Raw genomic sequence first — 12,869 nt, 5'->3', positions numbered from 1 at the left:
GTGCATTTCATTTACTCACTTACTCACCCATCCAATCACCTATTCACCTACTCACTCACTCCCCCACTCACCCACTCACCTAGTCACTCATTCACCCACTCACTCGCCCACTCACCCACTTACCCACTTAGTCACTCACCTACTCACTCACCCACACACTCACCCACCCACTCACCCACTCACTCACTCACACATTCACCCACTCATCGACTCACTCACTCACCCACCCACTCACCCACTCACCCACTCACTCACTCACACATTCACCCACTCATCGACTCACTGACTCGCTTACCCACTCACCCACTCGCTCAGTAACAAACAGCTGGGTAAACGGCCAGAACTAGTGGTGGGCAAAGCGCAGTCTGCAGAGGTGACTTTTCCCAGAAGGGACTCAAATCTAGCTCACCACTCCGGTTGTTGCCTTCACTAGCGAAGCCAAAAGCGTTCCAAAGCCTCGGAGCTTCAGTGGCACGGGCCGGGGGGGTGCTCAACCGGCGGCCAACGGCGCGATTCCGCGGGGTTTGTAAAATACTTGACGCGTCGTCGCCGTGGCATGTCGCGCGTGTTCCCGCATGGCGCGTCGCATGCCGTCGCTGCGCTGCGTGGCCGTGCGTCGCCCTCATCGCTGTAGCCGAGGCGTGGCGGTACGCGCTCCGTGACCCCGCGGGTTCGGAGGCGAGGGTTGGCGGGTCGCGCAGAGATGGGGGAGGCGGGGCGGGGGGGGGGGCACAGAATATGGCCGTGCGGCGAGCGGGTTCGTGAAGCTCTCTGCCTCGCGGGCCCTTAGCGTTGCCATCTTCGCGCGTTCACGCGTGTTTGTAGTTTTGTACGGCGAGCGGCGGCGCAGTGGTTAGCGCGCCGCGCCACGGAACCCGCCGGCCAGAGTTCCATTCCCACCGGCTCGCGCCGCCAGCATCGGTGACGAATCCCTGAACCGGTTCCGGGACCTCCCCTGGGTCGACTCAGCCTAAAGCGAGTACCGAGGTGCGATGCGATGGCAGCACCAGTGGGGAGACAAAGGCGGCCGGGCGTGGTTATGACCACCACCTAGCCCTCTCGTGCGCCGTGCCGCCGGCACGTGACAGGCGCTCGCTAACATCACTTGCCCCAACGGTCCGTTAAGAGGCCATACGGGGGACCTTTGTCTTTGTGTGCGCGTTTGTTGAACTTCGTTCGCACCGGACGTGGCAAACCACGCTCGTCGGAGGTGTGGGGTCAGCGCTGCGCTGCGAACCCGGCGAACCCGGGTTCGATTCCCGCTCACGGCCAACATGGGTGACGATTATCTGAATCGGTCCTGGGTCTCCCCTAGGTCGTCTCAGCCTCAATTGAGCACCTGGTGCGGTGTGTAGTAAACATCGCCACTGGGGAGACAAAGGCGGCCGGGCGTGGTGCTGGCCACCCACCCCCTCGTGTGCCGTGTCGGCCTTCAAGGGTGCCCGCTAACAGCACTTGCCCCGACAGTCTGTTAAGGCTACACGGGGGATCTTTATCTTTATGTTTACGCCTGTGCGTGCCGATGTGCATGTATGCGTCTGAGCTCGTGTGTGCGTGTGTGGGTGTGTTCACGCCTGTGTGCACGTGTGTGCATGTATGCGTCTGTGTGCACGTGTGCGCGCGTGTTTCTTTGGGTGTGTTCACGCCCATGTGTGCGCCCGTGTGCCCGTGTGTGTCTGTGCGCGCGCGTGTGCGTGTGTATCTGTGGGTGCGTTCATGCCTGTGTGCACCCGTGTATGTCTGTGCGCGTGTGCCCGTGTGTGTCTGCGGGTGTGCGTGCGTATGTGTACAGACTCCTCCAGGACAGACGGGAGCAGGCCCGACAGGACCTTAAAGGATTGGAGGAGACCGTGGTACGTTTAGTCACAGCAGCAGCAGCAGCAGCACCAACACTACCATCATCATGCAGATTCTCATTAATTGTTATCACAACCACCTTCATCATCACCATCAGCTTCTCAATAATCATCATCACAACCATCATGATCATCACAACCGTCATCATCATCATCGACTCCTCATCAATCGTCATCATCGCAACCATCATCATCATCACAACCACCTTCATCATCATTAACACCATCTTCATCAGCAGCTTCTCATTAATTGTCATCATCACAACCACCTTCATCATCACAACCATCACCATCACAACCACCATCATCATCATCACAACCATCACCATCAGCTTCTCATTAATCGTCATCAACACAACCACCATGATCATCACAACCATCATCATCATCTCAATAATCATCATCACAACCATCATCATCACGCAGCTTCTCATGAACGCGGTGACACACCGCTCGGCGTGTAACGGGACTCCACAACCGTCTTCCCTGCCTCCCGCCACAGGCGAAGGAGCTCCAGACACTGCACAATCTGCGCAAGCTGTTCGTGCAGGACATCGCCACCCGAGTCAAAAAGGTCAGGAGGCAGTGCCGGATGAAGCTAGTGCGGGGCCTGCAGTATAATTATGATGTTATAAAGGGGCCCCTAAAATAAAAAAAAATAAAAAATAAAAAAAAATTAAAACACAATTTTTTTTACTCGCACAGTAAAGTAATTGTATTTTTGTCATTTGCTATACAGACAGATAATACGACAAATCGCTAACCTTAAACACTCAGTCGTTCATAACAGTTGAAGGCAGTATAGTACTATAGTAATAGAGCAAGTGCAGAATCACTGAACCGGAATTGATAGCTTCTAAGTATTTAGCGCGGGGCCCTTGAAAGTGTGGGGCCCCGTACCTACTACACGCGTAGTAGCTACTACATATGTAGTAGCTACTACATATGTAGTAGCTACTATATATGTAGTAGCTACTACATATATAGTAGCTACTTGTGCTACGAGGATAATCTGGCACTGTCAGGAGATCACGAGTTTGCGGGTCATTGGGCCAGGGAGTCGTCCAATCAGAGGGCCCTTAGTTCGCCAATCATCTCAACGTAGGATCGCAGAGCTCGGGAAATTGTTGACGTCGGTTTCTGGCTGCCTTGCGACTCGCCCGGTGGTTTTCCTGCGCCTCTGCCGCTCTGCGTTTCTCTCTCTCTCTCCGAGAGTGAAAGGCAATCTGTGGCGCATTAGAGGTTCTATTAGGAAGCCACTGGAAGCGATGCACTTTTACATCATCTTTACATCATCTTTACAACTGATTTTTGTCTTGTTAGTTGGTTTTCCTTCCCCCCCCACCGCACCTCCGATTAGCACGGTTTTCTACGTACGGTGCGAAAGAAGTTCAACGTACATACGTACATACATTAAATATAGATTTGAAGCTTTTCGTGACTGCAAGGATCCATAATCTTTGGTTCTTCCGGTAAAGTCACGTAGGTAAAAATAAAATAAAACAAAAATGAAATTTAGTTGTTTTCATTTTAGTTTTATTTTAGTTTTACCTACGTGACTTTACCGAAAGAACCAAAGAATATACATACATTCGTTTAACACGTAGACTTTCGCGACCAATATTATCCGTAATAGAAGTTTGTGGGTTAGATAGCGTAAATATAAATGTGTCGTTAAACCCGCCACCACCCGGCACAGCCCTGTTGAGGTGTTACGAGTGGTGATTTTGTCCACCCCGGAAGGATGATGATGATTGTTTGGCTGGTGTGTAACAGAGATGGAAGCTGATAACACAAGAGGACTGATGATGATGGTGATGATGATGGTGATGATGACAGTAACAGTAATGATTCTGATGTGAATGATTATGCTGCTGATGATGATGAATGTTTGTTTGGTGTGTAACAGATATGGATGCTAATGACACGAGGAATGATGATGGTGATTATGATGCTGATGATAGTGATGGTGATGATGAGATTCATGATGATACTGATGATGGTGATGATGATGATTATTATAATAATGCTCATGATGACGATGATGATGACTGATGATGATGCTAATGATGGTGATGATGGACACGGTGATGAATCTGATGCGGATAATGAAGGTGATGACGCCATTGCTGACGATGGATGATGATGGACGATGATGGATGATGATGATGGACGATGATGGACGATAATGGGCGATGATGGATGATGATGATGGACGATGATGGACGATGATGGATGATGATGGGCGATGATGGACGATGATGGGCGGTGATGGACGATAATGGGTGATGATGGATGATGATGGGCGATGATGGACGATGATGGATGATGATGGGCGATGATGGATGATGATGGGCGATGATGGACGATGATGGGCGATGATGAATGATGATGGGCGATGATGGACGATGATGGATGATGATTGGCGATGATGGACGATGATGGACGATGATGGGCGATGATGGACGATGATGGGCGATGATGGATGATGATGGGCGATGATGGACGATGATGGACGATGATGGACGTGTGTGTCTGGGTTTGTGTCACAGACAGCAGAAATGGACTCTGATGACACCGGAGGCAGCGTTGCTCAGAAACAGAAGATTTCCTTTCTTGAGAATAACCTGGAGCAGCTTACAAAGGTGCACAAGCAGGTAAGCCCCGATGTCGCCGCACCTCTCCGCGGCTGTGGTCTGTGACCACCTCCAGCACCGTCTCTTAGTGGGAGCCAACCTGAGGCCCTCTCTGTCTCTCTCTTATCCTACTCCGTCACCTGCCTCCCTCAATCTCTCTCCACCTCTCTCCCCGATCACTCGCCCTTCATTCTCTTCCTTCATTCATTCGCTGGTTCCCTTCCTCCCCTCTCCTCCCACCTGTACCCCCCCCCCCCAATGTCTCCCCTCTCCTCCCACCTGTACCCCCCCCCAATGTCTCCCCTCTCCTCCCACCTGTACCCCCCCAATGTCTCCCCTCTCCTCCCACCTGTACCCCCCCCCCCAATGTCTCCCACTTTTGCTGTCTCCTATTCCATTTCTCTCTCCCCCTCACCTTGTCTCTCCCATCGACCCCCACCTCGCTCTCTCTCCAACATCTCCCCACTTTCTCTCACCGCTGCTTCCACCCCCCCCCCTCCCCCCCGTCTACTCTCCAACTCTCTCCAACCCCTAACGAACTCTCCCTCCTCACCATCTCTCTCCGACCTCTCCCTCACATCCATCTCTTCCACCACCCATCTCTCCTCTCTCTTTCCTTCAACCCCCTCCCCCCTCTCACCTCCCTCTGCCCTTGTCCCCCTCCTTCCCTCTCTTTCTTATATCGCCACCTCATCTCCCCCCACCTCCCCCCCCCCCATCTCCCCTCCACCCCCCCCCATCTCCCCCCCCATCTCCCCCTCATCTTCAACCTCATTTCCCCCTCACCTCCTCCCTCCACCTCCCCCCCACCCCCCCCCATCTCCCCCCCATCTCCCCTCCACCCCCCCCATCTCCCCCCCATCTCCCCTCCACCCCCCCCATCTCCCCCCCCCATCTCTCCCCCCCATCTCCCACCCCCCCATCTCCCCTCCACCCCCCCCATATCCCCCCCCCATCTCCCCCTCCATCTCCCCCTCCATCCCCCCTCCATCTCTTCTCCTCCCTCTCTCCTTCCACTTTCCCCCCTTGCCCCCCCCCTGCCCCCTTGCCCCCCCCCCCCCAGCTGGTTCGTGACAATGCGGATCTGCGCTGCGAGCTTCCTAAGCTGGAGAAGCGCCTGCGTGCCACCGCCGAGCGTGTCAAGGCGCTGGAAGCTGCGCTGAGGGAGGCCAAGGAGAGTGCCATGCGTGACCGCAAGCGCTACCAGCACGAGGTGGACCGCATCAAGGAGGCTGTGCGCACGCGCAACATGGCACGGCGCGGACACTCCGCACAGATCGGTGGGTGTGTGTGTACGGTGTGTGTACGGTGTGTGTGTGTATGTGGTGTGTGTGGTGTGTGTGTGTGTGGTGTGTGTATGGTGTGTGTGTGTGTGTACGGTGTGTGTGTGTATGTGGTGTGTGTGGTGTGTGTGTATGGTGTGTGTGTATGGTGTGTGTGTGGTGTGTGTGTGTGTGTGTGTATGGTGTGTGTGTATGTATGGTGTGTGTGTGTGTATGTATGGTGTGTGTGTGTACGGTGTGTGTGTGTGTACGGTGTGTGTGTACGGTGTGTGTGTGTGTGTACGGTGTGTGTGTGTGTGTGTACGGTGTGTGTGTGTGTGTGTACGGTGTGTGTACGGTGTGTGTGTACGATGTGTGTGTGTACGGTGTGTGTGATCTGTGTGTGTGTGTACGATCTGTGTGTGTGTGTGATCTGTGTGTGTGTGTACGATCTGTGTGTGTGTGTGTGTGTACGATCTGTGTGTGTGTGATCTGTGTGTGTGTGTGTGCGATCTGTGTGTGTGTGTGATCTGTGTGTGTGTGTACGATCTGTGTGTGTGTGTGTGTACGATCTGTGTGTGTGTGATCTGTGTGTGTGTGTGCGATCTGTGTGTGTGTGTGATCTGTGTGTGTGTGTACGATCTGTGTGTGTGTGTGTGTACGATCTGTGTGTGTGTGTGATCTGTGTGTGTGTGTGTGCGATCTGTGTGTGTGTGTGTGATCTGTGTGTGTGTGTGATATGTGTGTGTGTGTGTACGATCTGTGTGTGTGTGTGTGTGTGATCTGTGTGTGTGTACGATCTGTGTGTGTGTGTACGATCTGTGTGTGTGTGTGTGATCTGTGTGTGTGTGTGATCTGTGTGTGATCTGTGTGTGTGTGTGTGTGTACGATCTGTGTGTGTGTGTGTGATCTGTGTGTGTGTGTGTACGATCTGTGTGTGTGATCTGTGTGTGTGTGATCTGTGTGTGTACGATCTGTGTGTGTGTGTGTGATCTGTGTGTGTGTGTGTGATCTGTGTGTGTGTACGATCTGTGTGTGTGATCTGTGTGTGTGTGTGTGATCTGTGTGTGTGTACGATCTGTGTGTGTGTGTGTACGATCTGTGTGTGTGTGTGTGTTATCTGTGTGTGTGTGTGTGCGATCTGTATGTGTGTGTGATCTGTGTGTGTGTGTGATCTGTGTGTGTGTGTGTACGATCTGTGTGTGTGTGTGATCTGTGTGTGTGTGATCTGTGTGTGTGATCTGTGTGTGTGTGTGTACGATCTGTGTGTGTGTGATCTGTGTGTGTGTGTACGATCTGTGTGTGTGTGTGATCTCTGTGTGTGTGTGATCTGTGTGTGTGTGTACGATCTGTGTGTGTGTGTGTGTACGATCTGTGTGTGTGTGATCTGTGTGTGTGTGTGTGCGATCTGTGTGTGTGTGTGATCTGTGTGTGTGTGTACGATCTGTGTGTGTGTGTGTGTACGATCTGTGTGTGTGTGATCTGTGTGTGTGTGTGTGCGATCTGTGTGTGTGTGTGATCTGTGTGTGTGTGTGATATGTGTGTGTGTGTGTACGATCTGTGTGTGTGTGTGTGATCTGTGTGTGTGTACGATCTGTGTGTGTGTGTACGATCTGTGTGTGTGTGATCTGTGTGTGTGTGTGATCTGTGTGATCTGTGTGTGTGTGTACGATCTGTGTGTGTGTGTGTGATCTGTGTGTGTGTGTGTACGATCTGTGTGTGTGATCTGTGTGTGTGTGATCTGTGTGTGTACGATCTGTGTGTGTGTGTGTGATCTGTGTGTGTGTGTGTGATCTGTGTGTGTGTACGATCTGTGTGTGTGATCTGTGTGTGTGTGTGTGATCTGTGTGTGTGTACGATCTGTGTGTGTGTGTGTACGATCTGTGTGTGTGTGTGTGTGATCTGTGTGTGTGTGTGTGCGATCTGTATGTGTGTGTGATCTGTGTGTGTGTGATCTGTGTGTACGATCTGTGTGTGTGATATGTGTGTGTGTGTGATCTGTGTGTGTGATCTGTGTGTGTGTGTACGATCTGTATGTGTGTGTACAATCTGTGTGTGTGTGTGCACGATCTGTGTGTACAAAATCTGTGTTTGTGTGTGATCTGTGTGTGTGTGATCTGTGTATGATCTGTGTGTGTGTGCGCGATCTGTGTGCGCACGCGCGTGAGTGCGTACAGGCGCGTGATTGTGTGTACCCGTGCGTGCGTGCGCACGCGACTGCGGCTATTGCGCCTGCGTGTTCGCGATCGTGCTAGCGGTGACCCTCGCCGATTTCCGCAGCGTCTCGCGTGAGCGTGTCGATGATTGTGCGACTCCCTGTGCCGTCCCGTACAGCCAAGCCCATCAGGCCCGGCCAGCACCCCATGGCATCCCCCACTCACCCCATGATCCGCGGCGGGTCGGGCTGCCTCTACCCACACCGTGACTCCAGCGGAATCCGCGGCGGTGCACGCCCAGACAAAATGTGAGCCCCCCCCCACCCTCCCCTACCCCCCCCTACCCCCCCACCCTCCCTTACCCCCCCCACCCTCCCCTACCCCCCCCTACCCCCCCACCCTCCCTTACCCCCCCTACCCCCCCCCACCGTCCCACACCCCACCCCCCTACCCACACCACCCCCCACCCTCCCCTACCCCCCCCCACCCTCCCCTACCCCCCCACCCTACCCCCCCACCCTCCCCCACCCCCCCACCCTACCCCCCCACCCTCCCCTACCCCCCCTACCCCCCCCACCGTCCCACACCCCACCCCCCTACCCACACCACCCCCCACCCCCCTACCCCCCCACCCACATCGCCACGGGGAAGACAAAGCCGGCCGGGCGTGGTGCTGGCCACGCACCCCCTGATGTCCCGTGCCGGCCTTCATAGGCACTCGCGAACTGCACTTGCCCCAACAGTCTGTTTGGGCTACACCGGGGATCTTTGTCTTTATCTATGTATGCGTGTGTGTGTGTGCGTGTGTGCGTGTGTATGCGCGCATGCATGTGTGTGTGTGCGTGTGTGTGCGCGCGGGTGCGTGTGTGCGTGCGTGCGCGTGTGTGTGTGTGCGTGCGTGTGTGGGTGCGTGTGTGTGTGTGCGTGCGTGTGTGCGTGTGTGCGTGTGTGTGTGTGCGTGTGTGTGTGTGCGTGTGTGTGTGTGCGTGTGTGTGTGTGCGTTCCAGCAATGGCAGCAGCCACTGTGGCTACGAAGCGGAGGACCCGTCCAAGCTGCTGCTGTGCCAACAGGAGGCTGCCGCCATCTGAGCACGTACGCACGCACGTACGCACGCACATACGCACGAACGCACGCATGTACATACGCACACACGCACGTACGCACGCACGCACGCTGAACTTCTTTCGCTCCGTACGTAGCCAACCGCGCTGGTCGCAGGTGACAGGCGGCAAGCGAGCGACCAGCTGGCCGCACTGGGTGGGTGCACCGTGAGCCGGGCGAGAGAAGCGCTGGAAGACTCCTTGCTGGCGAGAGGGGACGGGGACAGGCCCGGGTGTCGTGGTTGTCGACTGAGGCGGCGGGCAGACGCGCCTACAGGAGACCTAGCACCTACAGGAGACCTAGCGCCTACAGGAGACCTAGAACCTACAGGAGACCTAGCGCCTACAGAAGACCTAGAGCCTACAGGAGACCTAGCGCCTACAGGAGACCTAGAACCTACAGGAGACCTAGCGCCTACAGGAGACCTAGAGCCTACAGGAGACCTAGCGCCTACAGGAGGCCTAGAACCTACAGGAGACCTAGCACCTACAGGAGACCTAGAGCCTACAGGAGACCTAGAACCTACAGGAGACCTAGCACCTACAGGAGACCTAGAGCCTACAGGAGACCTAGAGCCTAGAGGACACCTAGTGCCTACAGGAGACCTAGCACCTACAGGAGACCTAGCACCTACAGGAGACTTAGAACCTACAGGAGACCTAGCACCTACAGGAGACCTAGCGCCTACAGGAGACCTAGCGCCTACAGGAGACCTAGCGCCTACAGGAGACCTAGAACCTACAGGAGATCTAGAACCTACAGGAGACCTAGCGTCTACAGGAGACCTAGCACCTACAGGAAACCTAGCACCTACAGGAGACCTAGAACCTACAGGAGACCTAGCACCTACAGGAGACCTAGCGCCTACAGGAGACCTAGCGCCTACAGGAGACCTAGCGCCTACAGGAGACCTAGAACCTACAGGAGACCTAGAACCTACAGGAGACCTAGCATCTACAGGAGACCTAGCGCCTACAGGAGACCTAGCGCCTACAGGAGACCTAGCACCTACAGGAGACCTAGAACCTACAGGAGACCTAGAACCTACAGGAGACCTAGCGTCTACAGGAGACCTAGAACCTACAGGAAACCTAGTGCCTACAGGAGCTCTATCACACACCGTTATACAGCGGAGCACACACCGTTATAGAGCGGAGCACACACCGTTATAGAGCGGAGCACACACCGTTATAACACGGAATATGCACCGTTATAATGTGCAACGCGTGCTCCGTTATAACGCCGACCACGCTCCGTTATGAAGTGGAATGCGCACCGTAATGACGCGCTTTCTGAGCCGTCGACGACAAACTACTTTCTTGAGTCGCGCAGCTGAGCGGTGCAGTGATACAGTAACGCGTAATGATGCAGTAATGTGGCGGCGTGCCCTCAGTGTGCGTAGTAGTACATAGTGCCTCGCCAAACTTTATCATTACTACATTATTTAGGGGGAAATTATTTTCGCTTAACGCATTTTTCGCTGGAACGCATCTGCTACTGGCGCGTCAAATGAGGACTTTGCTGTACACGGCCCAACCTCATAGGCCCAACTTGTTGAATGGTGGCGCGGTGATGTCTCAGACCCAAGCGCCCAGGCGGGTGGCGATGTCGTCCCACCAACGGGAAGACAGACCCAGGTGTATTTCAAGGGGAAGTCATTCACAACGTGCAACGGTGACTGTTGCTGGCATTTACTTTAGTATATTTCACGGCGCCTGTTTACCCAAGACTCGTTCTCGGGAGGGTCCCGCCAAGTTTTCACAATAGGGGCGATGTTGCTGCCCGTGCTGTGCCTGCTCCTGCTGCTGCGTGTGATCCCACTGAATACATTTGAAGGTTATTTTTTCACCAGGAGGACGTGTGGCCAATACCCAGTTGCATTGTGCGGGGCTTGTTTTAGCTATGCGAGGAAACTGGAGGACCCGAAAGGGAAACCCCTGCAGAGCAGGGGGAGATAACGTGCCAACTCCAGCACAGAAACGCGTCCGAGTCGGGAATCGAACCCGGGTGCTTCTTGCTGTGAGGCAGGAGTGTTCCAGCTGCACTGCCCGACTGCCGACCGTATAAACTGAACTGTTAAGGCCCCACTGAGCTGCTGTGTAGCTTTTTTTCAGAAGCGACCTGGCCGTCACAAACAACAGCCCAACCAAGCGGCTCGTCACGTGGACATTGATAGCAGCCAAGACCCCTAAACACGTGACGTTGGTTCTAAACGTGGAGGGAAAAAAGAGGAGGACCCGGAGAAAAATCCACGCGACTATGGAGAGAGAGACACGCAAACTCCAAATATACAGCAGCAGGCGTCAGGGTCGGGATCGAAGCCACGACCACCTGTATACCAGGCGAGGGAGTTAACATCTCCTAGCCACCGTGGTGCCCACGCTGCCCCTACAACCAACCACTACGAGGCCACATCAGACCCTACACATGATGAAGACACAGCCGCACGATTAATCCCGATCTGTATCTCTCCGTTATCTCTGCAGGAAACGAACATATCCGACCAGACCCTGGCCACAACCCAACTCACCCCTCTACGTGTCTACCCACACACTCACCCGTCTACCCACTCGCCCCTCTCGCCTACCCGTACTTACCCGCCACCACCCCCCTCCCCCACCACCGTCACCGTCAAAATATATATATATATTTTAAGAGCGATCGACCAACACTGCGCTTCGCTGGATATACCAATAACGCAACGTGGTAACGGCGAGGAGGAGGAGGAGGTCGACGAGGTGAGTGTCGCGGTCACCTCTTTACGGGCGACCGCCCCCCCCCCCCCCCGCCTCGTTTAACCGCCAGCGTCGCACGCCTTAGCGAGTCAGTACGGCGACCCCCCCCCCACCCTCTGCCCCCCCCCCCCCGTTAACGTTAACGAGCGGCGCGCTCTAAAGACGACCCACGACACGTCCGTCCAACGCCTCACGCCGCTCCGTTTTGTGTACGCGCGTGTTATTTATTTTAATTTAATTTGTAATTATTTGTTGGGGTGGGGGGGGGGGTGGGGGGTGAGGTTGGTTGTGGTTGGGTGGGTGGGCGAGTTGGGGGGGTGGGGGGCGTTAATGTAACTTTAGCGTTGGCGAGATTTGGGGGGGGGAGGGCACGGGGGGGGGGGGGGGAGGGGGTCGGTTGGTGGCGACAAAGTTCCGTGGCAGCGCGATGACGATCACGACGATGACGACGATCCCGACGACGATGGGAGAATGACGAACGAGGAGACAAAGCAGACGGCGAGACGGGGGAACCGGGACGAGAGGCTACCAACGACGCAGAGAGATGAGGTCGCCTGGCGGTGCCGAATCTCAACAGGGTCTATCCCCGGGGTTAAATAAAGTGACGATTCCATCATTCGTACCGCAGCCTACCAGACCGTCCGCCAGACGGACGGACGATCGATCGGTCCGCCCAGGGGCGGAGCCAGGATTTTCAGCCCGGGGTTACATTCAACAAATTTTAATGTCAAGAATGATTTAGAGAGTCAGGCTGTTGAACGAGACTCCCATCGGTTGGCGACACGCTCTGACAACGCAGTTGCACGGAGTCCGCCAGACCGAGTGTCGTACACTCACACGCAGAATGTCACCCCTGTCACCCCCCCCCCCCCCCCCCCACCGGCTCTGCCCCTCGGTTGCACCGCTGTCAACCAATTATTTGCTGCTGCTGCTGCTTCGTTGGCCGTTGTGCACGAGCACAGTTCTAACGACGCGTTCCGTGTCGTTAGAACACTTCTTGCGTGTGGCCTCGAAAGGAGAGACATATTGGAGACGATATTGCGGGCGATGGGCCTTCTTTTCACGCGTGACGGAGAACGCGCCGTTACCGAAAACGTTGCCGATTTTATATCTACGGTTAGA

The 12,869-nt window shown here is 55.0% G+C and overlaps 1 protein-coding gene across 3 annotated transcripts in view; it reads left to right on the top strand.

Moving 5' to 3' along the window:
* LOC116954782 (kinesin heavy chain-like) overlaps window positions 1-11,847 on the top strand; it is a 62,534-nt gene extending 50,687 nt beyond the window's left edge. Inside the window, exons 21-27 of one of the 3 annotated variants that reach the window (XM_076052542.1) lie at window positions 1,793-1,853; window positions 2,359-2,430; window positions 4,409-4,513; window positions 5,556-5,772; window positions 8,089-8,218; window positions 8,918-9,011; window positions 11,499-11,847. In XM_076052542.1, the coding sequence (XP_075908657.1) occupies window positions 1,793-1,853; window positions 2,359-2,430; window positions 4,409-4,513; window positions 5,556-5,772; window positions 8,089-8,218; window positions 8,918-8,999 (667 nt within the window). In that variant the 3' untranslated portion in view covers window positions 9,000-9,011; window positions 11,499-11,847. Of the gene's footprint in view, window positions 1-1,792; window positions 1,854-2,358; window positions 2,431-4,408; window positions 4,514-5,555; window positions 5,773-8,088; window positions 8,219-8,917; window positions 9,016-11,498 lie in introns of all 3 variants that reach the window. The other 2 variants (XM_076052541.1, XM_076052540.1) reach the window with 2 other exon arrangements.
* Window positions 11,848-12,869: the final 1,022 nt, after the last annotated feature.

Source organism: Petromyzon marinus, chromosome 56, assembly GCF_048934315.1.
Source record: "Petromyzon marinus isolate PM22_M1 ecotype Great Lakes invasive population chromosome 56, UKy_Petmar_22M1.pri1.0, whole genome shotgun sequence".
Taxonomy (NCBI): Eukaryota; Metazoa; Chordata; class Hyperoartia; order Petromyzontiformes; family Petromyzontidae; genus Petromyzon; species Petromyzon marinus.
This window is presented reverse-complemented; position numbering and strand designations above follow the sequence as displayed.